At 61.2% G+C, this 26,638-nt stretch overlaps 1 protein-coding gene across 1 annotated transcript; it reads right to left on the reverse strand.

Annotated features, from left to right (window-relative positions):
- Positions 1–26,101, reverse strand: PRR12 (proline rich 12). The gene is given in 19 exon segments (XM_058822720.1): positions 1–237; positions 2,423–2,518; positions 3,094–3,222; positions 3,616–3,713; positions 3,796–3,921; positions 5,243–5,444; positions 6,333–6,476; positions 7,657–7,773; positions 10,824–11,146; positions 11,715–12,342; positions 12,417–12,428; positions 12,595–12,606; positions 13,267–13,519; positions 13,521–13,600; positions 13,603–14,224; positions 14,226–16,644; positions 17,514–17,675; positions 22,495–22,607; positions 25,969–26,101. Coding segments are annotated over 19 exon segments (5,763 nt in total). The 5' UTR covers positions 26,055–26,101; the 3' UTR covers positions 1–96.
- Positions 26,102–26,638: the final 537 nt, after the last annotated feature.

Here is a 26,638-nt window from a genome sequence, read left to right on the forward strand (position 1 = left end):
GTCCTCGTCCCCCCTCCGTGCCGGGGACATCGCCCCGCATTTCTGGGGGGGGGGGATCCCCGATTTCGGGGGGCGTCCCCCCGGGTTCTGGGGGGTTCAGGCGCACTTGGCGCGCGCCTGGGCCAGCAGCTCGCTGAAGGAGTCGAAGAGGCGCTCGAGCCAGGGCTGGTTGCGCATGCAGCGCTGCACCACCTCCTCCTGGCCCAGGTCCTCGGCGCGGCCCTCGATGGCCGTCGTCTGCGGGGACACACGGACGCACCAATGGTCAGCGGGGAGGCCAGAGGGGCGGGGATGGTCAGCGGGATGGACAGAGGGGCGGGGAATGGTCAGCGGGATGGACAGAGGGGCGGGGAATGGTCAGCGGGATGGACAGAGGGGTGGGAATGGTCAGCGGGGCACCACGGGGGCGGGAATGGTCAGCGGGATGGGAATGGTCAGTGGGGTGGACAGAGGGGGGGAATGGTCAGTGGGATGGACAGAGGGGTGGGGAATGGTCAGCGAGACACAGAATGGTCAGCGGGGTAGCCAGAGGGGCGGGAATGGTCAGCGGGATGGACAGAGGGGTGGGGAATGGTCAGCGAGACACAGAATGGTCAGCGGGATAGCCAGAGGGGCGGGAATGGTCAGTGGGATCGACAGAGGGGCGGGGAATGGTCAGTGGGATGGACAGAGGGGTGGGAATGGTCAGCGGGGCGGCCAGAGCGGTGGGAATGGTCAGTGGGACATGGAATGGTCAGTGGGGTGGCCAGAGCGGTGGGAATGGTCAGTGGGACATGGAATGGTCAGCGGGGCGGCAGAGGGGCGGGAATGGTCAGTGGGATGGACAGAGGGGCGGGAATGGTCAGCGGGACATGGAATGGTCAGCGGGGCGCCAGAGGGGCGGGAATGGTCAGCGGGATGGGAATGGTCAGCGGGATGGACAGAGGGGTGGGGAATGGTCAGTGGGATGGACAGAGGGGTGGGGAATGGTCAGCGAGACACAGAATGGTCAGCGGGGTAGCCAGAGGGGCGGGAATGGTCAGCGGGATGGACAGAGGGGCGGGAATGGTCAGTGGGATGGACAGAGGGGCGGGGAATGGTCAGTGGGATGGACAGAGGGGGGGAATGGTCAGCGGGACATGGAATGGTCAGTGGGGTGGCCAGAGGGGCGGGAATGGTCAGTGGGATGGGAATGGTCAGTGGGGTGGCCAGAGCGGTGGGAATGGTCAGTGGGACATGGAATGGTCAGTGGGGTAGCCAGAGGGGCGGGAATGGTCAGCGGGATGGACAGAGGGGCGGGGAATGGTCAGCAGGGCACCACGGGGGCGGGAATGGTCAGCGGGATGGGAATGGTCAGTGGGGTGGACAGAGGGGGGGAATGGTCAGCGGGACATGGAATGGTCAGTGGGGTGGCCAGAGGGGCGGGAATGGTCAGCGGGATGGGAATGGTCAGTGGGGTGGCCAGAGCGGTGGGAATGGTCAGTGGGACATGGAATGGGCAGTGGGGAGGCCAGAGGGGTGAGGAATGGTCAGCAGGGTGGCCACAGGGGTGGGAATGGTCAGCGAGGAATGGTCAGTGGGACAGGGAATGGTCAGAGGGGTGGGGAGAGGTCAGCGGGGTGGCCAGAGGGGTGGGGAGTGGTCAGTGGTGTGGGGAGTGGTCAGTGGTGTGGGGGTGGTCAGTGGTGGTCAGTGCTGTGGGGTGGTCAGTGGTGTGGGGTGGTCAGTGGTGTGGGGGTGGTCAGTGGTGGTCAGTGCTGTGGGGTGGTCAGTGCTGTGGGTGGTCAGTGGTGTGGGGGTGGTCAGTGGTGTGGGGGTGGTCAGTGGTGTGGGGTGGTCAGTGGTGTGGGGTGGTCAGTGGTGTGGGGTGGTCAGTGGTGGTCAGTGGGACAGGGAGTGGTCAGTGGTGTGGGGGTGGTCAGTGGTGTGGGGTGGTCAGTGCTGTGGGGTGGTCAGTGGGACAGGGAGTGGTCAGTGCTGTGGGGTGGTCAGTGGTGTGGGGTGGTCAGTGGTGGTCAGTGGTGTGGGGTGGTCAGTGGTGTGGGGTGGTCAGTGGGTTGGTCAGCACGAAGGGACACAGGGGTGATGTGGGAGATCAGGGGACAGGGGGGTGGCCCAGGTGCCCCCCAGGTGTCCCAGGTGCGCTCACCTTGTCCTTGCAGCGCAGGAAGGTGTGGGGGACATGGGGGACATGGGAGGGACACAGGGGGACAGGGGCGTGTCCCAGGTGACACACAGGTGACACACAGGTGACACACAGGTGACACACAGGTGACACACAGGTGACATCCCAGGTGCGCTCACCTCGTCCTTGCAGCGCAGGAAGGTGTGAGGGACACGGGGGGACATGGGGACAGGGGCGTGTCCCAGGTGACAGGGGGGTGACCCAGGTGACACACAGGTGACACGCAGGTGACATCTGAGGTGTCCCAGGTGCGCTCACCTCGTCCTTGCAGCGCAGGAAGGTGTGGTACTTGTAGTGGTGCAGCGAGTGGTACAGCGTGTACAGGAACGACTTCTCCACCTCCACCTTGAACTCCTGCGGGGACACCGGGGATCAGGGACACACCTGGGGACCCCCCGACACACCTGGGGACCCCCCAAACCCCACCTGCGCTCAGGGACACACCTGGGGACCCCCTGGGACCCCCTGACACACCTGGGGACCCCCCAGACACACCTGGGGACCCCTCAAACCCACCTGGGGACCACCTGGAACCCCCAAGGCCACCTGAGACCCCACAAACCCCACCTAGGAGCCCCTGGGACCCCCAGAAACACCTGAGGACCCCTCAAACCCCACCTGGGGGTATCCTGGGACCCCCAGACACACCTGGGGACACCCAAACCCACCTGGGACCCCACAGGACCCCCATGACCCTTTACCTGTGGCTTGCCCACGCTCCGCTTCACCTCGCTGAGCGTTTTGCCGTTGTAGGGGTCCCCCCAAACCCCACCTGTGCCCCCCAAACCCCACCTGGGAGCCCTCAGGTACCCCCAAACCCCACCTGTGCTCCCCAAACCCCACCTGGGAGCCCTCAAACCTCACCTGTGACCCCTCAGGTACCCCCAAACCCCACCTGTGCCCCCCAGGTACCCCACCTGTGCCCGTACCTGCGGCTTGCCCACGCTGCGCTTCACCTTGCTGAGCGTTTTGCGGTTGTAGGGGTCCCCGCCCGGGCGCAGCCGCACCAGGGACTCGCCGGGCTCGGCGTGCAGCTGCGGGAACGTGTGCAGCGCCTCCTGCGGCACAGGTGGGCACAGGTGAGTGCAGGGGAGCAAGGGGTCACCATAGGTGAGCACAAGGACACCACAGGGACACCACAGGTGGGCACAGGTGACCTCAGTGACACCACAGGGACACCACAGGTGGGCACAGGTGAGCACAGGGGAGCACAGATGGGCACAGGGACACCACACGTGAGCACAGGTGAGCTCAGTGACACCACAGGGCCACCACAGGTGGGCACAGGTGAGCGCAGGTGGGCACAGGTGAGCGCAGGAACACCACAGGTGAGCGCAGGGACACCACAGAGGTCACCGTGGGGTGACCCCCAGCCCCACAGATGCCCCCCAGCCCCCCAAACCCCCCAGCCCCCTCTCAGAACCCTTCGAGGAGCCCCCAGCCCCCCTCACCTGCAGGCTGGGGTTCAGCGTCACCCTCTTGAGCACCTTCTTCTTGTGGTCGTTGAGGATGCCGTCGATCTTCCGCATGGGGGGCAGGTACAGCTCATCTGGGGGGCACCGAGGGGGTCAGGGGGGTCTGGGGCAGCTTCTGGGGGGTCCCTGGGTGTGGGGGGGGGGGCTGGGGCTCACCGTTGGTGTCCTCCAGGGCCTGGATCATGTCGGGGTCCAGGGCGGTGCTGACCAGCATCTCCACGTAGCTCCGGTACATTTCCTTCATGGCCCGCGTGTTCAGCACCCGCCCCGGCGGGGCCCGCTCTGCCGGACACGGCCCCTTTAAGGGGAGGGGCGCGCGGACACGCCCACACCCCCCCCCCTCCGAAAAGGGGGAAAACCCCACCCACAACTTGGAGACACGCCCCCGTTCTAAAGGAGCGCTGGCCCTTTAAGGGGAGGGGCACACGGACACGCCCACCCCCAAAAAGGAAAAAGCTCCGCCCACAAGTCGGAGACACACCCCTGTTATAAAGGAGCACTGTCCCTTTAAGGGAAGACACACCCACTTCCCAAAAAAGGGGGAAACCCCACCCACAACTTGGAGACACGCCCCTGTTCTAAAGGAGCGCTGGCCCTTTAAGGGAAGACACACCCACCCCCCAAAAAGGGAAAAACCCCGCCCACAAGTCAGAGACACACCCCCGTTATAAAGGAGCGCTGGCCCTTTAAGGGAAGACACGCCCACCTCCCAAAAACCCCACCCACAAGTCAGAGACACACCCCCGTTATAAAGGAGCGCTGGCCCTTTAAGGGAAGACACGCCCACCTCCCAAAAAGGAGGAAAGCCCCACCCACAAGCTGCAGACACACCCTCATTATAAAGGAGTGCTGGCCCTTTAAGGGAGAGGCGCGCCCCTTTAGAGGGCCACGCCCCTTTAAGGGAGAGCCACGCCCCTTTGACTGAGAGCCACACCCACTGGAGTGAGCCGCATCCCTTGAAGAGAAAACCACGCCCCTCTAAAGGAGCCACGCCCCTTTAAGGGAGCCACACCTCAAATCCCGCATTTTCCCTCCAAATCTACGTCCCCCCTCCCCAGTTTTGGGATCCCCCTCCCCAATTCGGGGGTCCCAACCCGTGTCCCCCTCCCCAATCGGGGTCCCCCCATTGTCTCACCCTCCTCGCTGGGGGGTCCCCTCCCCAAATTGGGGTCCCCCTCCCCTAATCCGTGTCCCCCTCCCCAATTTGGGGGTCCCAATTCCGTGTCTCCCTCCCCAATTCGGGGGTCCCAATCTGTGTCCCCCTCCCCAATTTGGGGGTCCCAACCCATGTCCCCCTCCCCAATTTGGGGGTCCTAATTCCGTGTCTCCCTCCCCAATTCGGGGGTCCCAATTCCGTGTCCCCCTCCCCAATTCGGGGGTCCCAATTCCGTGTCCCCCTCCCCAATTTGGGGGTCCCAACCCGTGTCCCCCTCCCCAATTTGGGGGTCCCCCCATTGTTTCTCACCCTCCTCGCTGGGGGGGTCCCCTCCCCAATTGGGGGTCCCAACCCGTGTCCCCCTCCCCAATTGGGGGTCCCAACCCGTGTCCCCCTCCCCAATTCGGGGTCCCCCTCCCCAATTGGGGTCCCCCCATTGTCCCTCACCCTCCTCGCTGGGGGGGTCCCCGCTGGACTCCGACTCCGACGTCGTCGCCGCCTCCTTGAGCCACTTTTTCCTCTTTTTGGGGGGGGGCTCCGCCTTCACCTTGGGGGGCTTCGCTTTGGCCTTGGGGGGGCCGGGGGGGGCCCGGGGGGGCCCCGGGGCCGGCGCGGGGGGGGGAGGGGCGGCCTCGCTCCGGGGCGGTTTCTCCGTTTTCGGGGTTTTCTCCGTTTTCGGGGCTTTCTCCGCTTTCGGGGCTTTGTCCGCAGGGTCGGCTCTGGGGGGGGGAGGGGCTTTGGGGGCGCTGGGTTTGGGGTGGGGCTGTCTCCTGTGGGGGGGGAGAGGGGGAGGGGTTAGAGGGGGTGTGGCCAGCTGTGCCCACAGGTGTGCCCACAGGTGTGCCCAGGTGCCCCCATGTGCCCACAGCTGTGCCCAGGTACCCACAGGTGTGCCCAGGTGAGTCCAGGTGAATCCAGGTGTGCCCCAGGTTTGCCCACAGATGTGCCCAGATAATTCCAGGTGTGCCCCAGGTGTCCCTAAGTGTGCCCAGGTGTGCCTACAGATGTGCCCAGATAATTCCAGGTGTGCCCCAGGTGTGCCCCGGTATGCCCACAGGTGTGCCCAGATAATTCCAGGTGTGCTCCACGTGTGCCCAGGTGTGCCCGAGGTGTGCCCAGGTACCCACAGGTGTGCCCCAGGTGTGCCCAGGTGCCCCTAAGTACCCCCAGGTGTGTGCCCAGATGTCCCCAGGTGTGCCCAGGTCTCTCCAGGTAAGTCTAGGTGTGCCCAAGTGTCCCCAGGTACCCACAGGTGCGCCCCAGGTATGCCCAGATGATTCCAGGTGCCCCCAGGTGCCCCCAGGTGTGCCCAGGTGTATCTCAGTGCCCACCTGAGCGCCAGGGGGCGGTGCCAGGGTTTCCTGGAGCACACCCTCACTATCCCCAGGTGCATCCCAGTGCCCCCAGGTGTATCTCAGTGCCCAGGTGTGTGCCCAGGTGTGTGCCCAGGTGTACCTGAGCGCCAGGGGGCGGTGCCAGGGTTTCCTGGAGCACACCCTCACTATCCCCATGCCCCCAGGTGTGCCCAGGTGTGTGCCAGGTGTGCCCACCTGAGCGCCAGGGGGCGGTGCCAGGGTTTCCTGGAGCACACCCTCACGTAATCCTTCTTGTTGACGTTCTCCAGGAACTTCACGTAGAGCCGCTGGTACCTGTGCTTGGCATCCCCGAAATAGCCCAGGTACTGCGGGGGCAGGGGGGCAGAAACGGGGGGTCAGGGGCACCCCAAAACCCCCTAAAATACCCCCAAAAATTTACCCCAAAAATCCCCCCAAAAATCCATCCCAGGGACCCCAGAACCACCGCAGGTATCCCCAGGTTTTGGTGCCTGGCATCCCCGAAACAGCCCAGGTACTGCGGGGGCAGGGGGCAGAAACGGGGGGTCAGGGGCACCCCAAAACCTCTGCACCCCAAAATACCCAAAAATCCCCCAAAAATCCCCCCCAAAATTGCACCAAAATTAACCAAAAATACCTCAAAAATCCACCCCAAAACCACCCCAGGTACCCCCAGGTACTGCAGGGGAAGGGGCGAAAATGGGGGTCAGGGGCACCCCAAAAATCCCAAAAAATTCCCCAAAAATCCCTCCAAAATTACCCCAAAAATTACCCCAAAATCCCCCCCAAAAAATCCCCCCAAATCCCTACAGAATTACCCCAAAAAATTCAGACCCCCAAAATAAAAAAAAAAATACCCCAAAATTACCCCAAAATAAACAAAAACACCCCAAAAATCCACCCCAAAATTCCCCCAGGGACCCCAAAATCACCCCCAAAATCCCTCAGAGACCCCAAAATCACCCCCAAAAACCCCAAAATCCCTCAGAGACCCCAAAATCAACCCCAAAATTTCCCCCAAAACCACCCCAGGGACCCCAAAATTCCCATTTTTGGGGCAGGATTCAACATTTTGGGGGAAAATCTCAGATTTTGGGGTTTTTGGGGGTTTTTTTTTTGGGGTTCTCCCGTTTTTAGGGCACCCCAAAATTCAGAGAAAGCTCCCAAATCCCCCATTTTAAGGGAAATTCTGATTTTTTTTGGGGGGGAAAATCTCAGATTTTAGTGACACACTCCAGGTTTGGGGTGGGATTTTTCACCTCAGGGTTTGTCCCACAAGTTTGGGGTTTTCTTGGGGTTCCCCCCATTTTTAGGGCGCCCCAAAATTCAGAGAAAGCTCCCAAATCCCCCATTTTTAGGGAAATGTTGATGTTTTTTAGGAGAAAAAAAAAATCAGATTTTAGTGCCACATCCCAGGTTTGGGGTGGGATTTTTCACCTCAGGGTTATCCCCAGAGATTTGGGGTTTTTTTGGGGGTGTCCCCGATATTTCTGGGGGTGTCCCCGATATTTCTGGGGTGGCACTCACGTTGCTGGTGGCGCAGAACTGGCGCTGCCCGTCCTTGATCTCGGGGGTGAATTTCTGCAGCAGCGCCTTCTGCACCCTCCAGATGGGCGGCGGCTCCCGGCCCGTCTGCAGCGCCAGCTGGGGGGGATTTGGGGGGTCAGAGCCCCAAAATTCACCCCAAATCCATCCCAAATGCACCCCAAATCACCCAGGTTCAACCAGAGTCACAGGAACCCCAAAAAGCCACAGAAAATCCCCAAAATCCCCCAAAAATCCCCCAAAAGCGGCGGCTCCCGGCCCGTCTGCAGCGCCAGCTGGGGGGGATTTGGGGGGTCAGAACCCCAAAATTCACCCCAAATCCATCCCAAATTCATCCAGACCCATTCAGGGTCACAGGAACCCCAAAATCCCCCAAAAATTCACCCCAAACCCACCCCAAATTTACCCCAAATCCATCCAGACCCATCCAGGGTCACAGGAACCCCAAAATCCCCCCAAAATTCACCCCAAATCTACTCCAAATCCATCCTAAATTTACCCCAAATCCATCCCAAATCCGCCCCAAATTCACCCCAAATCCATCCCAAATCGCCCAGATTGAGTCAGATCCATCCAGGGTCACAGGAACCCCAAAATCCCCCAAATCCCCCAAAAGCGGCAGATCCTGGCCCATCTGCAGCTCCAGCTGGGGGGGATCTGGGGGGTCAGAACCCCAAAATTCACCCCAAATTCATCCAGGGTCACAGGAACCCCAAAATCCCCCAAAAGGGGCTCAGGTCTGGCTGCAGCAGCAGCTGGGGGAGATTTGGGGGGTCAGAACCCCAAAATTCACCCCAAAATTCACCCCAAATCCACCCCAAATTCACCCCAAATTCACCCCAAATCCAACCAGAGCCATCCAGAGCCATTCAGGGTCACAGGAACCCCAAAATCCCCCAAATTTACCCCAAATCCTTCTCCAGACCCCCCAAATTCCCCCAGTTAATCACCAGTTAAAATCCAGTTCAATCCCAGTTACACACCAGTTCAGTCCCAGTTCAATCCCAGTTCATCCCAGTTAATCCCAGTTAAACACCAGTTCAATCCCAGTTAATCCCAGTTAATCCCAGTTAAACACCAGTTCAGTCCCAGTTAAACATCAGTTCCATCCCAGTTCAATCCCAGTTAAACACCAGCTCAATCCCAGTTATACCCCAGTTCAATCCCACTAAATCACCAGTTGAATCCCAGTTAATCCCAGTTCAATCCCAGTTCATCACCAATTCAATCCCAGTTAATCCCAGTTAGTCACCAGTTCAATCCCAGTCAAACACCAGTTCAATCCCAGTTAGTCACCAGTTCAATTCCAGTTAAACCCCAGTTCAATCCCACTAAATCACCAGTTCAATCCCAGTTCATCACCAATTCAATCCCAGTTAATCCCAGTTAATCCCAGTTCAATCCCAGTTCATCACCAATTCAATCCCAGTTAATCCCAGTTCAATCCCAGTTCATCACCAATTCAATCCCAGTTAATCCCAGTTCAATCCCAGTTCATCACCAATTCAATCCCAGTTAATCCCAGTTAGTCACCAGTTCAATCCCAGTTCATCACAAATTCAATCCCAGTTAATCCCAGTTAATCCCAGTTCAATCCCAGTTCATCACCAATTCAATCCCAGTTAATCCCAGTTAGTCACCAGTTCAATCCCAGTTCAATCCCAGTTCAGCACCAGTTCCTTCAGTGGAGTCTCTCCCAGTGCTCCCAGTTCCTTTCCCAGTGCCCTGTCCTGACTCCCAGTTCATCCCAGTCCCTCCCAGTCCCTCCCAGTGCCCTCCAAGTCTCTCCCAGTTTATCCCAGTGCTCTCCACATCTCTCCCAGTGCCTCCCAGTCCCACCCCAGTCCATTTCTCAGTGCCACCTCCTCACCCCCAGTGCCTCCCGCTCCCCTCGCTTTGCCTCCCACTCCCTCCCAGTTTATCCCAGTCCATCCCAGTTTATCCCAGTCCATCCCAGTCCATCCCAGTCCACCCCAGTCCATTTCTCAGTGCCACCTCCTCACTCCCAGTGCCTCCCACTCCCCTCGCTTTGCCTCCCAGTGTATCCCAGTCCCTCCCAGTCCCTCCCAGTTTATCCCAGTCTATCCCAGTGCCCTCCCAGTCCATCCCAGTGGCTCCCAGTGCCCTCCCAGTGCCATGTCCTGACTCCCAGTGATTCCCAGTCCATCCCAGTGTCATCAAAGTCTCTCCCAGTGCCTCCCAGTCCCCTTCCTCAGTGCCACGTCCTGATGTCCAGTGACTCCCAGTCTCCTCCACTCCCCTCCCAGTCCATCCCAGTTTATCCCAGTCCCTCTGAGTCCCCTCCCAGTCCATCCCAGCGCCCTCAAAGTCTCTCCCAGTGCCTCCCAGTGCTCTCCACATCTCTCCCAGTTTATCCCGGTCCAGTTCTCAGTGCCACATCCTCACTCCCAGTGCCCTCAAAGTCCCTCCCACTCCCTCCCAGTTTACCCCAGTGTACCCCGGTGCCCTCCCAGTCCCTCCCAGTTTATCCCAGTGTACCCCGGTGCCCTCCCAGTTTATACCTTGAGCGCGGGGATGTCCTCCACGCGCACCACGAACTCGTCCCTATCCCTGAAGATGCCCTCTGCCCGCTCTGCTCCTCATCGTTGGTGTCCCCAGTGCTCCCAGTCCCTCCCAGTCCCATCCCAGTCCCTCCCAGTCCGTCCCAGTCCCACCTTGAGCGCGGGGATGTCCTCCACGCGCACCACGAACTCGTCCCTCTCCCTGAAGATGCCCTCTGCCCGCTCTGCTCCTCATTGCTGCTGTCCCCAGTGCTCCCAGTCCAATCCCAGTGCCATCCCAGTGCCATCCCAGTGCCCTCCCCTGACTCCCAGTGATTCCCAGTCCATCCCAGTGTCATCAAAGTCCCTCCCACTCCCTCCCAGTTTACCCCAGTGTATCCCGGTGCCCTCCCAGTCCCTCCCAGTTTATCCCAGTCCCATCCCAGTCTATCCCAGTCCCTCCCAGTTTATCCCAGTCCATCCCAGTCTCTCCCAGTCCATCCCACATCTCTCCCAGTGCCTCCCAGTCCATTTCTCAGTGCCACATCCTCACTCCCAGTGCCCTCAAAGTCCTTCCCACTCCCTCCCACTTTATCCCAGTGTACCCTGGTGCCCTCCCAGTTTATCCCAGTTTATCCCAGTTTATACCTTGAGCGCGGGGATGTCCTCCACGCGCACCACGAACTCGTCCCTCTCCCGGAAGATGCCCTCCCCGCCGCTCTCCTCCTCGTCGCTCGTGTCCCCGCACACGGCGGCCGTGCCCTGCTTCTGCGCCAGGTGCAGGGGGCGCTCGGGGGGCTCGGGCGGCTCCGGGGACCCCCCCGGGGGGCTCGGGGACCCCGCGGGGGCGGCGGCGGCGCCGGGGGGAGGGGTGGGAGGGGCCGGGGGGGGAGGGGCGGGCTCGGGCTGGGGGGGCTCCGGGGGCGCGGGGGGAGGGGAGGGCGGGGGATCCTCGGGCGGGGGGGGGGCGGCTGCGGAAGAGAAATAAAATAAAAATCAGGAAGGTCCTGGAAGGGTCATGGGGGCTCCCGGAAGGTCCTGGAAGGGTCACGGAGATCCATGACAGGTCCTGGAAGGGTCCTGGGTACTCCAGCAGGTCCTGGAAGGGTCCTGGGAATCCTTAAAATGTCCCCATGAACCCCTGGAAGGTCTCTATGAACCAATGGAAGGTCCTGGAAGGGTCATGGAGATCCATGACAGGTCCTGGAAGGGTCATGGGGACTCCCGGAAGGTCCTGGAAGGGTCATGGGAAGACCTGGAAGGGCCCCATGAACACCTGGAAGGTCCCGGGAGGTCTCTATGAACACCTGGAAGGTCCTCATGATCCCATGGAAGGTCCTGGCAGGTCCCTATGTAACCCTGGCAGGTCACCATGAAACCCTGGAAGATCTCTGTGAACCCTGGAAGGTCCTGGAAGGTCCCTATAAGCCCCTGGAAGGTCCTGGAAGGTCCCTATGGACACCTGGAAGGTCTCTACCAGCCCCTGGAAGGTTCCTATGAACCTCTGGATGGTTCTGGAAGGTTCTGGCAGGTCCCGGCAGGTCTCACCTTGTGCCTCGGGCGGCTCCCGGCGCTCCGGGGGCTCGTCCAGCGCCGAGATGGCCGAGCTGATGCTCTTCTGCAGGTCCTGGTTCTTGCTGACCGAGTCCTCCTCGTCGCTGGAGAACGAGGGCAGCGTCTCCAGGTTCCTCTTGAGCTCCTCGTCCAGGCGCTTGCAGGGCGAGGGGCACCCGCCCATCACCAGCCCCTCGCCGCCCTCGGCCGCCTCCAGGGACCCCCCCAGGGGGAAGCTCTGGGGGGCGCCGGCCTTGGGGGGCTTGGAGGGGCTGGGGGGCAGCGGCTGCGGGCGCTTGCCCGCCTTGAGGAAGTCCAGGAAGGAGGCCATGAAGCCCGACTTCATCTCGGGCTGCTTCTCCTCCGCCTCGCGCAGCCGCTGCTTCAGCCGGCTCTGGGGGGGCTCCGGGGGGGCGCCGGGGGGCTCGGGGACCCCCGGGAACGGCGCGGGAGGGGCGGCGGAGCCGGGGGGGGCGGGCGGAGGGGCGGGCTCGGGTTTGGAGACGGCCAGCTTGATCTGTGGGGAGAGAAAGGGGAGATACTGGTTATACTGGTTTGTACTGGGAGACACATTGAGCCATCTATGACCATCCCCAGACACCCCCAGCTTGATCTGTGGGGAGAGAAAGGGGAGATACTGGTTATACTGGGAGACACTTTGATATAACTATCAGTACCCCCAGACACCCCCAGCTTGATCTGCGGGGAGAGAAAGGGGGCATACTGGTTATACTGGTTATACTGGGAGACACTTCGATCAATCCCTGACCATCCCCAGACACCCCCAGTTTGATCTGTGGGGAGAGAAATGGGATACTGGTTATACTGGTTATACTGGGAGACACTTTGATATAACTATCAGTACCCCCAGCTTGATCTGCAGGGAGAGAAAGGGGAGATACTGGTTATACTGGTTATACTGGGAGACACATTGAGCCATCTATGACCCCTAACAGACCCCCCAGTTTGATCTGCGGGGAGAGAAATGGGATACTGGTTATACTGGTTATACTGGGAGGCACTTTGATATAACTATCAGCACCCCCAGACACCCCCAGTTTGATCTGCGGGGAGAGAAATGGGATACTGGTTGTACTGGTTTGTACTGGTTATACTGGGAGACACTTTGATCAATCCCTGACCATCCCCAGACAGCCCAGTTGCACCGGGAGGGGTTACTGGTCATTCTAGGGCCATCCTGGACACCCCAAACCCCAAACTTTGGGACCATTCAGAGCACCCCAAACCCCAAACTTTGGGACCATCCCGAGCACCTCAAACCCCAAACTTTGGGACCATTCAGAGCACCTCAAACCCCAAACTTTGGGACCATTCAGAGCACCTCAAACCCCAAACTTTGGGACCATCCCGAGCACCTCAAACCCCAAACTTTGGGACCATTCAGAGCACCCCAAACCCCAAACTTTGGGACCATTCAGAGCACCTCAAACCCCAAACTTTGGGACCCTCCCGAGCACACCAAACCCCCATTTTCCTGCGCCATTTCCAGCCCATCCCTTGCACCCCAACCCCTCACCTTGAGCGGCCGCAGCGGCTCCATCCCCTCTCCGTCCTCTCCTCCCTTCTTGCCCCGGCCCCGGCCCCTTCCCCGCGGCCTCTTGGCTCCCTCGGGGAAGCCGGGCGGCTCCAGGGGCCGGATCCTGGGCCTGCCCCGCGGCCGGGGCGGCCCTTCCCGCTTGGGCTTGGTGGGTTTGCGGCCGCGCTTCTTGGGCGCCGCGGCGTGCGCGCCGGGGTGCGGGCAGAAGTCGATGTCGCCCATGGGGCGTGAGCGGAGCGCGGCGGCAGCTGGAGATGAGGTCGGGCAGCAGGTCCGGGAGGCGCCGCGAGTTGAGGCGGATGTCGGCGGGCACTTGAGGCGGATGTCGGCGGGCACGTCGGCCTTGTCCTCGTCGTCCTCGAACTCGTACTCCTGCGCGTAGGTCTTCTTGGGCGGCGGGAAGGGGTCCCGCTTGCGGAGCAGGTGGAAGGAGGAGGTTTTGAGCAGCTTCTTGGGCTTGGAGGAGCAGAATAAAGGCGTGCTCAGAGGGGGAGGAGGGGGTTTGGGACCCCCGTCGCCCGTGCTCTGGATCAAACCCAGCGGCTCCGCGTTCACCGTGGAGGGCAGCTCGTGTTTGGGGGGCTCCAGCGCCAGCTGGGGGGGCTCCCCGGCGGCCCCTCCGTCCTGCGGGCAGAACGAGGGGTAGCTCTGCCCCATGTCGTACGGAGGGGGCGCCTTCATCCCCTCGGGCCGCGCCGCCTCCAGCCCGGCCGCGTTGGCGCTGCCTTCCTCCTCCTCCTCCTCGCTGGGCTTGGGGAAATCCTCGGGCGGGGGCCCGAACATGTCCTCCATGCCGGGGAAGAAGCCGCGGTCCTCGTCCTGCAGCAGCGCGTCCGGGAAGCAGATGGACGTGAGGGGCACGAAGCGCCCCTTGCCCCCGGCGGGGCTGCCCCCTTCCGAAAACTGATCCTTGGCCTCGGGGGGCACGGCCGGGACCCCCCCCCTCGGGGTCCAGCAGGTGCCCGGCGGGTCCCTGGACCCCCGCGCTCTGCCCCAGGTGCGGCTCCAAGCCCAGGGGGGGCTCCAAGAAGTCCTGGATCTCTTGGGGAGGGGGCAACACCTCCATGGAGTCGGGGGGCAGCGGCGGCGGCGCCTGGGGGTCCAGGCCTTGCGAGCGCACCTGGTGCAGGTGGGCCTCGAGCAGCAGCTGCGGCGAGGGGGCGGCCGGAGGGGCCGGGGGCGCCGAGGGGGGCGCGGGGGGCGGCGGAGGGGGCGGCGGAGGGGGCGGCATGCGCTGCTGCTCCAGCAGGTGAACGTCCAGCGGCGCTCGGCCCTTGGGCCGCGGGTGCAGCTGGCTCTGCGTGTGCGTCAGCACCGAGGGCAGCAGGGAGCCCCCCAGCTCCGGGGAGGGGTCCAGCAGGAGGTTGTGGGGCTCCAGCGGGGGCCCCTCGCCCACCAGCCGCCCGTGCTCGGGGGTTTTGGGCAGGTACGAGTGCGGAGGGGGCGGCTGGCCCAGCTCCTTGCCCCCGGCCAGGTGTTCGGGCGGTTTCTTCATCTCGTACGTGTCCATGGCGGGCGGCGCTTGGTGGCCGTAGTGCACCACCGAGGTGGCCGCCACCTCGCCGCCGCCTCCTCCTCCGCTGGCCGCCCGGAACTCCTTGCCCCTCTCCGGCTTCTTCTTCTCCTTGAGCAGCGCCAGCTCCAGCGGCGCCTCCAGGTTGGAGTTGGGCCGGATGACGCTCTGCAGCTGGTACCGCTCCTCCTTGCCCAGCGCGCCGCCGTAGCCGCCCAAGGCTTTGGGGCGCTCCTCGCAGCCCCCCAGCCCCTCCCGGGGCGGGCTGGGCGCCTGCAGCAGGTGCTGGATCAGGAAATCCTCGTCCTCGCTGCGCTCCGCCGCCAGCAGCTCCGCCTCGCCCTTGGCCCCTTTGCCGAAACTGGGGGGCGCCCCCGGCGGGGCCGGCGGCTGCTGCCTGTCGAGCCCCCCGCCCGGGGCGGCGCCGTAGCCCTGCGGGGCCATGAAGGACGGCGAGAGCACCGAGCCCAGGTATTTCTGCGACTGCCCCGGCGAGGCCCCGCTCTGCGGCCGCGCCGCCGGCGGCGACTGCAGCGGGCGGATGATGGGCGAGGGGCTGGAGCCGCCCAGGCCGGCGTAGGGCAGCGGCGGCGGGCCGGGCATGGCGGGCGAGTGCCCGGTGGCGCTGTAGCTCAGCGAGGGGCTGGCCGTGGGCAGGCCCTGCGAGGGGGCGGGCGGCCCGTAGCCCCCCGGCTGCGCCCCCTCGGGCTGCACGCCGTAGGGCAGCGCCTGCAGCTGCTCGGGCGAGTAGGTGCCCGCGGCGCTGACGCAGGGCTGCAGCCCGCCCTGCTGCCCGCCTTGCCCCGCGCCCTGGTATCCGCCTCCTTTGCCCGCCATGTCCCCGGCCTGGCCCGCGCCAAACCCTCCCGACGGCTGCGCCGTCCCTGCCAGGCTCTGGGGCGCGCCGGGGGCGTTGTAGCCGGGCGCTGCCCCCATGGCCAGCAGGCTCTGCGGCGGCTGGCCCGGCGAATAGGCCGGAGACTGGCTGGCGATCACCGAGCTGGGCTTGGGCGTGCTGGGCGTGTAGCTGCTCTGGCACTTGGGCGTGTTGGTGGAGCGCGGCGGCTGCCGCGACGCCGAGTAGCTCTTGGATTTGCCGCCGTTGCCGCCGGCCGCGCCGCCGTTGCCCGCGGCGTTGGCGCCGCCGGAGTAGCCCGGGGACTGGATGATGGGCCGGTAGCCCGGCTCGGGGCGCGGCGCCGCCGGGGCGGCTTTGGGCGGCTGCTGCGAGCCCTCGGAGCTGGCCGGGGACTGCTCGCCCAGCGGGCTGCAGGACAGCGGCGCGCGGTGCGCCGGCACCTGCTGGTACGAGCCGCCGCAGCTCAGGTAGTGCTGCAGCCCCGGCGCCGGCGGCAGCTGCGGCTGAGCCGCGCCCGGCCGCTGGTAGTGCTTGATGACGCTGTCCTGTCGCGATATGGCGCGGTCGCCGCCGCCCGCCGCGTTGGCGCCGCCGAACACCGGGGCGTTGTAGAGCTGCGGCGGCTGCTCGGCCGCCGCCAGCAGGTTGAACTGGGACGAACCGGGAGCCGGCCGGTACGGGGGCGTCTGCGCCGGCAGCGCCGAGCCCAGCACGGCCGAGCCCAGGCGGTCGAAGCCCAGCGAGGAGGGCACGGCGGGCTGCGCGGGCTTGATGTGCAGCAGGGGATCGTGCGGGGACAGCAGCCCGTTGGAGCCGGGGCTGAAGGCGGCCTCGGGCAGGCTCAGCGGGGACCCCACCGGGAAGCTGCGGCCGCCGAACGACGCCGGGTGCTGGTAGGGACCCAGCGCCGACGAGGACGGGAAGGTGCCCGAGCCGGGCAGGGCGCCCGAGATGAAGAGTTCGGCTGGAGCTGGAGTGTGCATGGCTGGGGAGGGGAGAGGAACGGGGTTAGAGAGGGGAGAGAGGGGGGAAAGGGGCTGGGGGGGATCCTGGGATATGGGGGGACCCCATTTGGGGAGGGGGTGACACCCACAGGGGGAGTGGGGACACAATTTGGGGAAGGGGGAGATCCCATTTGGGGAGGGGGGGATACCCCCAGAGGGAGTGAGGGCACCCTGGGACACGTGGGGACCCCGTTTGGGGAGGGGGTGACAGCCCCATGGGGAATGGGGATACCCTGGGACATGTGGGGACCCCATCTGGGGAGGGGGTGACACCCTGGGACATGTGGGGACCCCATTTGGGAGGGTGGGAGGCACCCTGGGACATGTGGGGACCCCATCTGGGGAGGGGGTGACACCCTGGGACAGGTGGGGACCCCGTTTGGGAGGGTGGGAGGCACCCTGGGACAGGTGGGGACCCCGTTTGGGGAGGGGGTGACAGCCCCACGGGGAGTGGGGACACAATCTGGGGAGGGGGGGGACCCCATTTGGGAGAGTGGGGGGCACCCAGGTACACGTGGGGACCCCATTTGGGGAGGGGGGAGACACCCTGGGACATGTGGGGATCCCATTAGGGGCAAATGGGGACACCCCTGGGGTAAACAGGGACCCCGACCAAAAAAGAGACCCCAAGTCCCCCAGACCCACCGGTCTGCCAGGAGGGGGTGCAGAACTGGGACCCCCACCCCAATAAAAGCCCCCAAACAAAGCCCCCAGACCCACCAGGGCATGGAATTAGGCTCCCCCCCCCCCCCCCAAATGAAGCCCCCAGACCCACCGGTCTGCCAGGAGGAGGTGCAGAACTGGGACCCCCACCCCAATAAACCCCCCCAAATGAAGCCCCCAGACCCACCGGTCTGCCAGGAGGGCGTGCGGAACTGGGAGAGCAGGGACGAGGCCGAGGGTCCGGGCTGGGGTCCCCGCGACTCCAGCGCTGAGATCAGGTTCATGACGGAGGCGTCGGGGGCGGCGCCCCCCGCGTGGTGCAGCCCCGTCTCAAAGAGCCCCGAGAGACCTGGGGGGGACACGGGGACACCTTGGGGACATGGGGACAGCTTGGGGACACCCTGGGATAGAGCCCGAGACACCTTGGGGACATGGGGACAGCTTGGGGACGGTTTGGGGTGACCTCGAGTGGTGCAGCCCTGTCTCAAAGAGCCATGACAGACCTGGGGACACCATGGGGACAGCTTGGGGACAGCTCAGGGACACCCCAGGGACAGTTTGGGGTGACCCCGCGTGCTGCAGCCCCGTTTCAAAGAGCCCCGACAGACCTGGGGACATGGGGACAGCTTGGGGACACCTTGGGGACACCCTGGGATAGAGCCCTGACAGCCTTGGGGACATGGGGACACCTTGGGGAGACCCTGGGATAGAGCCCTGACAGCCTTGGGGACATGGGGACAGCTCGGGGACATCTCGGGGACAGCTCAGGGACACCATGGGGACACCTTGGGGACACCCCGCATGGTGCAGCCCCGTCTCGAAGAGCCGTGACAGACCTGGGGACACCATGGGGACACCTCGGGGACACCTCAGGGATGTGGAGACACCATGGCTGTGACCCCTCAAGGACAGGGAGGGAACTGAGGGGACAGTTTGAGGTGACCCTGAGTGGAGCAGCCCTAGGGACACCTTGAGGACACCTTGGGGACACCTTTGGGACATCTTGGGGATGTGGGGACACCACGGCTGTGACATTTACAGGGTCAGGGTGACGTGGGGACATGGCAGCCTGAGGTGGCAGTGACACAGGGTTGGGGTGACAAACGTGGAGGTTTTGGGGTGAGCGGATGGAAACTGTGTGAGAAAAACGGGGGGAAAGGAAGAAAAAACGGCGGAAAACGTGAGGGGGAAAATGGCGGGAAATGTGAGGGGGAAGAAAAGAGCGGGAAACGTGAGGAGAGAAAAGGAGGAAAACACGAGGAAAAAAGACAGGAAATGTGAGGGAGGAAAGGGAGGGAAATGTGAGGGGGAAAATGGGGGGAAACTTGAGGGGAAAAGGCAGGAATTGTGAGAGGAAAAAGGGCAGAAAATGTGAGGGAGGAAGTGAGAACTATGAGAGGGCAAAAGGGCGGGAAACATGAGCAGGAAAAGGGCAGAAAATATGAGGGAGAAAAGGGAAATGTGAGGGGAAAATGGGGGGAAATGTGAGGGAAAAAGGTAGGAAGTGTGAGAGGAAAAAGGGCAGAAAATGTGAGGGGGAAAGTGAGAAATGTGAGGGGGAAAAAGGGCGAGAAACGTGAGGGGAGAAAAGGGCGGGAAATGTGAAGAGAAAAAGGGAAAACGTCAGGGGCCAAAAGAGTGGGAAACATGAGGGGAGAAAAGAGCGGGAAACGTGAGGGGAGGAAAGGCAGCAAATGGAAGGCAAAAAGGAGAGTAAAACCGAGTGAAAAGGACAGGAAATGAGAGGAAGGAAAGGTATGAAACAAAGGGAGAAAAGGGTGGGAAATGTGAGGGGGAAATGGGGGGAAACGTGAGGTGGGAACAGGTGGGAAATGTGAGGGGAATAAAGGGAAACATAAGGGAGAAAAGGGTGGGAAATGAAACAGCAAAAAAAAATACAAAATGTAAAGGGAAAAAATGGTAGGAAATGTTGGCGAAAAAAGGTGAGAAACATGAGAAAAAAAAAGGTGTAAAACTTGATGGGACAAAATGGCCCAGGAAAGGAGGTAGCCAGAAACCTGGGGGTATAAAAGGTGGGAAATGTGAGGGGGAAAAAGCAGGAAATGTGAGGGAGGAAAAAAGTGTACATGGGAAAAATTGGTGGGAAATGTGAGGGAAGAAAATGTGGGAAATGTGAGGGGAAAAAGAGCAGGAAACATGATGGGGGGAAAAGAGCAGAAATGTGTGGTAAAAAACGGGAAACAAGGGAAAAAAGAGCGGGAAATGTGAGGGGAAAAAATGTGAGAAACATGAGAAACACGAGGGGCAAAGAATAGGAAATGTGAAAGGAAAATGGGTGGGAAATGAAACAACAAAGTGGCAGAAAACATAATAGGAAAAATTAGTAGGAAATATTAGAGGAAAAAAGATGAGAAATGTGAGAAAAAGAAAGGTGTAAAACTTGAGGGATAAAATGGCAGCAAACGTGAGAAAGGAAATTGATGGAATTGTGAAAGGGAAAAAGGGTGGAAAATGTGAAGGGGAAAAGGGGCATGAGGGAAGAATTGGTGGGAAATGTGAGGGGAAAAATGTGGGAAATGTGAGGGGGAAAAAGGGTGAAGACGTGAGGGGTCAAGACAGCAAAATCATGAGAAGAAAATATGAGAAATGTGAGTGGCAAACACGAGGAGAAAAAGGGAGGGAAATGGGGAAAAGTGAGAAATGTGAGAGGGAAAAAGGACAGGAAAAATTGGGAAATGTGAGGGAAAATCGGTGAAAAATGTGGGGGGAGAAAAGGGCGGGAAACGTGAGGGGAGAAAAGAGTGGAGACATGAAGGGACAAGATAGGAAAAACATGAGGGGAAAATGGTGGGAAATGGGGAAAAGTGCTGGAAATTTGAAGGGAAAAAAGTGCTGGAAATTTGAGGGGAAAAAGGGCAGGAAAAATTGGGAAATGTGAGGGAAAACTGGGAAACGTGAGAGAAAAAATGTGGGAAATGTGAGGGGAAAAAGGGTAGGAAAAATTGGGAAATGTGAGGGAAAATTGGTGGGAAATGTGAGGGGAAAAAGAGTGGGAAACGTGAGGGAAAACAGTGGGAAGCATGAGGGGAGAAAAGAGTGGAGACATGAAGGATCAAGATAGGAAAAACATGAAGGGAAAATGGTGGGTAAGATGTGGGGGAAAAGTGAGAAATGTGAGTGGTAAACATGAGGGGAAAAGGGTGGGAAATGGAGAAAAGTGCTGGAAATGTGAGGGGAAAAAGGGCAGGAAAAATTGGGAAATGTGAGGGAAAATCGGTGAAAAATGTGAGGGGAAAAAGGGCGGGAAACGTGAGAGAAAAAAATGTGGGAAATGTGAGGGGGAAAAAGGGCAGGAAAAATTGGGAAATGTGAGAGAAAATTTGTGGAAAATGTGAGGGGGAAATGGTGGGAAACGTGAGGGGAAAAATGGCGGGAAACGTGAGGGGAAAAATGGCGGGAAACGTGAGGGGAAAAATGGCGGGAAACGTGAGGGGACAAAAGTCCCCGGGTGACACAACACTGGGATGTCAAGGTGACACAGGGACCTGGGGTGGTGGTGTTACCTGGTCAGGGTGACAATAGGTGTCCGTGGGTGATGGGGGGTGACAGGAGGTGACAGTGGGTGACAAAGAGTGACAGACGTGACAGTAGGTGACAAAAGGCGACAGTAGTGGACAGGAGGCGACAGAAGATGGCAGTAGGTGACAGGGAATGACAGTGGGTGACAATGACAGTAGGTGACAAAAGGTGACAGGAAGTGAGAGAGATGACAGTAGGTGATGGGGTGACAGGAGGTGACAGCAGGGCATAGAAAATGACAGAAGGTGATAGGGGAGACAGTAGGTGACAGAGATGGCAGTAGGTGACAGAAGGTGATAAAGGTGACAGGAGATGACAGTGGGTGACAGTGGATGACAGTAGGAGACAAAAGGTGACAGAAGATGATAGTGGGTGACAACAGGTGACAGAAGGCGGTAAGAGTGACAGTAGGTGACAGAGGTGACAGTAGGCGACAGAGGTGACAGAAGGTGATAGCAGGTGATAAAGGTGACAGAGGTGACAGCAGATGACAGAGGGTGACAGAAGGTGACATTAGATGACAGGTGACAGCAGGTGACAATTGGTGATAAAGGTGACAGGTGACAGAGATGACAGCAGATGACAGTGGGTAACAGTAGGAGACAAAAGGTGACAGGGGATGACAGAAAGAGACAGGAGGTGACAGCAGGTGAGAGTGGGTAACAGTAGGTGACAGAAAGTAACAGCAGGTGACAGGTGACAGAGGTGACAGCAGATGACAAGAGGGTGACAGAGGGTGACCGAAAATGACAGTGGATGACAGAAGATGATAGAGGTGACAAGAGGTGACAAAAGACAGAAAGTGATAAAGGTGACAAAAGCTGACAGTAGGGGACAGAAGGTAACAACAGGTGACAGTGGGTGACAGAAGGTGATAAAGGTGACAGCAGGAAACAAAAGGTGACAGTATGTGACAGAGGTGACAGCAGATGACAGCAGGAGACAAAAGGTGACAGTAGGTGACGGAAGGTGATAAAGGTGACACAGATGACAGAAGGTGCCAGCAGGTGGCAGTAGGTGACAGAAGCTGACAGAGGTGACAACGGGTGACAATGGGTGACAAAGGGTGACACACAGGTGCAATGGGTGACACCCAGGTGACAAGGGGTGACAACGGGTGACAGAAGCTGACAGAGGTGACAATGGGTGACACGCAGGTGACAGTAGTTGACAGTGGGTGACAGTGGGAGACAAAAGCTGGCAGAGGTGACAATGGGTGACACACAGGTGATAATGGGTGACAACAGGTGACAATGGGTGACACACAGGTGACAGCAGATGACAGTGGGAGACAAAAGCTGACAGCAGGTGCCAGAGGGTGACACACAGGTGACAATGGGTGACACCCAGGTGACAGTGGGTGACAATGGGTGGCACACAGGTGACAGTGGGTGGCACACAGGTGACAGCGGGTGGCACACAGGTGACAGTGGGCGACAGTGGGTGACACACAGGTGACAGTGGGTGGCACACGGGTGACAGCGGGTGACAATGGGTGACACACAGGTGCCAGCAGGTGGCACACAGGTGACAGTGGGTGGCACACAGGTGACAGCGGGTGCCAGCGGGTGATAGTGGGTGGCACACGGGTGCCAGCGGGTGCCAGCGGGTGTCGCAGGTGTCCATACCTGGCGGGTGGTGGTTGGCCGCATAGCCCTGCAGCGGGTGGGGCGCTCCGTACGGCTGCCGGTGCAGCAGGTCGGGGTCGGGGTGGGACCCCCGCGAGCCCCCGTACACCAGGCTGGGACAGACGGACAGACACACAGGTGTGTCACATCACGGCATTGTCACACCCACCCCAGCCCCCGTACACCAGGCTGGGACAGATGGACAGACAGACACACAGGTGTGTCACAGGGATTGTCACATCACGGCACTGTCACACCCCACCTCAGAGATCCCCCCCGTACACCAGGCTGGGACGGACGGACAGACAGACACACAGGTGTGTCACATCACGGCATTGTCACACCCACCCCAGCCCCCGTACACCAGGCTGGGACAGATGGACAGACACACAGGTGTGTCACAGGGATTGTCACATCACGGCACTGTCACATCCCCCTTCATCCCCTGTACACCAGGCTGGGACGGACGGACAGACACACAGGTGTGAGCCCCACGGGTGTGTGACAGGTGTGACACAGGCGTGCGACGAATGTGACCTGTGCACAGGTGTGACACACGCACAGGTGTGCCCGGCACTGACACACAGGTGTGACACACCCACACGGGTGTGACACACGCACAGGTGTGCCCGGCACTGACACACAGGTGTGACACACCCACACGGGTGTGACACAGGGTGTGTGACAGGTGTGACCTGTGCACAGGTGTGACACACGCACAGGTGTGACACAGGCACACACAGGTGTCACAGAACCACACACAGGTGTGACACAGGCACACACAGGTGTGACACACTCACACAGGTGTGACACGAGTGACACGGGTGTGACACACGCACACACAGGTGTGACAGAACCACACACAGGTGTGACACAGGCACACACAGGTGTGACACACACACAGGTGTGACACACTCACACGGGTGTGACACAGGCACACACAGGTGTCACAGAACCACACACAGGTGTGACACAGGCACACACAGGTGTGACACAGGCATGACACACACATACACAGGTGTGTCACAGACGTGCCAGGCACTGACACACAGGTGTGACACAGCCCTACACAGGTGTGACACACCCACACAGGTGTGACATGTGTGACACAGGCGTGACACACCTACAGGCATGCCAGGCACTGACACACAGGTGTGACACAGGCATGACACACACATACACAGGTGTGACACACGTACAGGTGTGCCAGGCACTGTCACACAGGTGTGACACATGCACAGGTGTGCCAGGCAATGACACTCAGGTGTGACACACCCACAGGTGAGACATGTGTGACACAGGTGTGCCAGGCACTGTCACACAGGTGTGACACAATCCTACACGTGTGACACAGGTGTGACACAGGCACTGACACACAGGTGTGCCAGGCACACACAGGTGTGGCACACTTATGCTCCTGTGCCCCAAATCCTGCAGCACCCCAAATCCCTCAGCACCCCGAATTCTGCTACAGCGGGATCCCCAGCACCCCAAATCCTGCTGCACCCTAATCCTGGAGCACCCTAAATGCTGCTACAATGAGATCCCAGCACCCCAAACCCTCCTGTACCCCAAATCCTGCAGCACCCTGGTGTAACAGCACCTCCTCACCCCAAATCCTGCTACAGCGGGACCCCTGCACCCCAAACCCCGATAGAACAGGACCCCCAGCACCCCAAATCCTGCAGCACCCCAGAACGCGGTACAGTGGGATCCCAGCACCCCAAATCCTGCAGCACCCCAAATCCTGCTGCAACGGGATCCCAGCACCCCAAACCCCGATAGAACAGGACCCCCAGCACCCCAAACCCTGCAGCACCCCAGAACGCGGTACAGTGGGATCCCAGCACCCCAAATCCTGATAGAACAGGACCCCCAGCACCCCAAATCCTGCAGCACCCCAAATCCTGCTGCAACGGGATCCCTGCACCCCAAATCCCGGAGCCCCCCAAATCCCGCTGTAATGGGATCACAGCACCCCAACACTCCACGGACACCCCAGATCCCGGTGTGACGGGACCCCTGCACCCCAACACTCCTGGGACACCCCAAATCCCAGCACACCCCAAATCCCGGTGTAATGGGACTGCACCATTCCAAATCCCTCTGCACCCCAAATCCCGGTGTGACGGGATCCCAGCACCCCAATACTGCTGGGACACCCCAAATCCCAGCACACCCCAAATCCCGGTGTGACGGGATCCCAGCACCCCAATACTGCTGGGACACCCCAAATCCTGGTGTAACGGGATCCCAGCACCCCAAATCCCACTGTAACGGGATCCCAGCACCCCAAATCCCACTGTAACGGGATCCCAGCACCCCAAATCCCACTGTAACGGGATCACAGCACCCCAACGCTCCAGGGACACCCCAAACCCCGGTGTAACAAGTCCCAAACCCCGCCACCTCCACCCCAAAACTGCCCTCACCCCAAAATCCCAGTGTAACAGGATCCCAGCATCCCGAACCTCCTGCACCCCAAATCCCGCTGTAACGGGATTGCAGAGCCCCAAAAAACTGCTGGCACTGGGACACCCCAAATCCCAGCGCACCCCAAATCCCGGAGTAACGGGATCACAGTACCCCAATACTGCAGCACCCCAAATCCTGCTGTAACGACACCCCTCACCCCAAATCCCGGAGTAACGGGATCACAGTACCCCAATCCTCCTGCACCCCAAATCCCGCTGTAACGGGACCCCCTCACCCCAAATCCCAGAGCAATGGGATCACAGTACCCCAATACTGCTGCACCCCAAATCCTGCTGTAACGGGACCCCCTCACCCCAAACCCCGGAGTAACGGGACCCTGCACCCCCAAATCCCAGCACACCCCAAAGTCCCCCTCCCCTCAAATCCCGGAGTACCGGGACCCCCTCACCCCAAATCCCGATGTAACGGGATCACAGCATCCCAAACCTCCTGCACCCCAAACCCCAGCACCCCAAACCCCGGTGTAATGGGACCCTGCACCCCAAACCCCAGCACACCCCAAATCCCGATGTAACGGGATCACAGCATCCCAAACCTCCTGCACCCCAAACCCCAGCACACCCCAAACCCCGGTGTAATGGGACCCTGCACCCCAAATCCCTCAGCACCCCAAACCCGGTGTAACGGGACCCTGCACCCCAAATCCCAGCACACCCCAAACCCCGGTGTAACGGGATCACAGCACCCCAAATCCCTCAGCACCCCAAACCCCGGTGTAACGGGACCCCGCACCCCAAATCCCAGCACACCCCAAACCCCGGTGTAACGGGATCACAGCACCCCAAATCCCTCAGCACCCCAAATCCATCGCATCCCAAACGCCGGTGTGACGAGACCCTGCACCCCAAATCCCAGCACATCCCCAGTCCCGGTGTAACGGGACCCCGCACCCCAAACCACCGTCACCCCAACCCTCCCCTCACCCCGATCCCAAACCCCCCCTCCCCCTCCCCCCCTCCCGCTCCCCCCGGGGCTCACCTGGCCTTGGCCGAGCGCTCGTAGCTCCAGCCGGGCCCGGCGCTGAGCGGGTCCCCGAACCCGGCGGCCGGGTAGTTCCTGTCCATGGGGGCGGCGCCCCCCGGGGCCGGGCGGGGGTCGAGGGCCGGGGGGGCCGGGGGGCGGCCGGGCGGGGGGCGCCTCACGGAGCCGCCATGATGGAGCGGGGCCGCGCGCCGCCGCTTCCTCCCACACTGCACCGCGCGGGGCCCGAGCGGGGCCGCGCGCCGGCGGGAGCGCGGCGGGAGGAGGCGGGGCCGGCGCTGGCCAATGGGGGGAGAGGGGAGGGGCCGGCGCGTTGCCGTATAAGGGAAAAGGGGCGGGGAAAGCGGCGCGGGGAGACAATGTCCGCGAGGGGGAAAGGGGCGGGGCCGAGCGCGGCCGTAAATGGGCAAAGGGGCGGGGCCATGCAGTGGCGGGAGCGCTGAGGGGGCGGGGCCAAGCTGCGACAAAAAGGGAGGGGCGACGTGGCTCCATATATGGAAAAGGGGCGTGGTCACACCGGAGAGGCAGCGCTGAGGGGGCGGGGCCAAGCGGCGACAAAAAGGGCGGGGTTAAGCGTCCCATATATGGAGAAGGGGCGTGGTTAGACGCTGGCGGGAGCCCTTAGGGGCGGGGCTAAACTGCTTCTATAAACGATTAAAGGGCGGGG

Source organism: Ammospiza caudacuta, chromosome 34 (assembly GCF_027887145.1).
Source record: "Ammospiza caudacuta isolate bAmmCau1 chromosome 34, bAmmCau1.pri, whole genome shotgun sequence".
Classification (NCBI taxonomy): Eukaryota; Metazoa; Chordata; class Aves; order Passeriformes; family Passerellidae; genus Ammospiza; species Ammospiza caudacuta.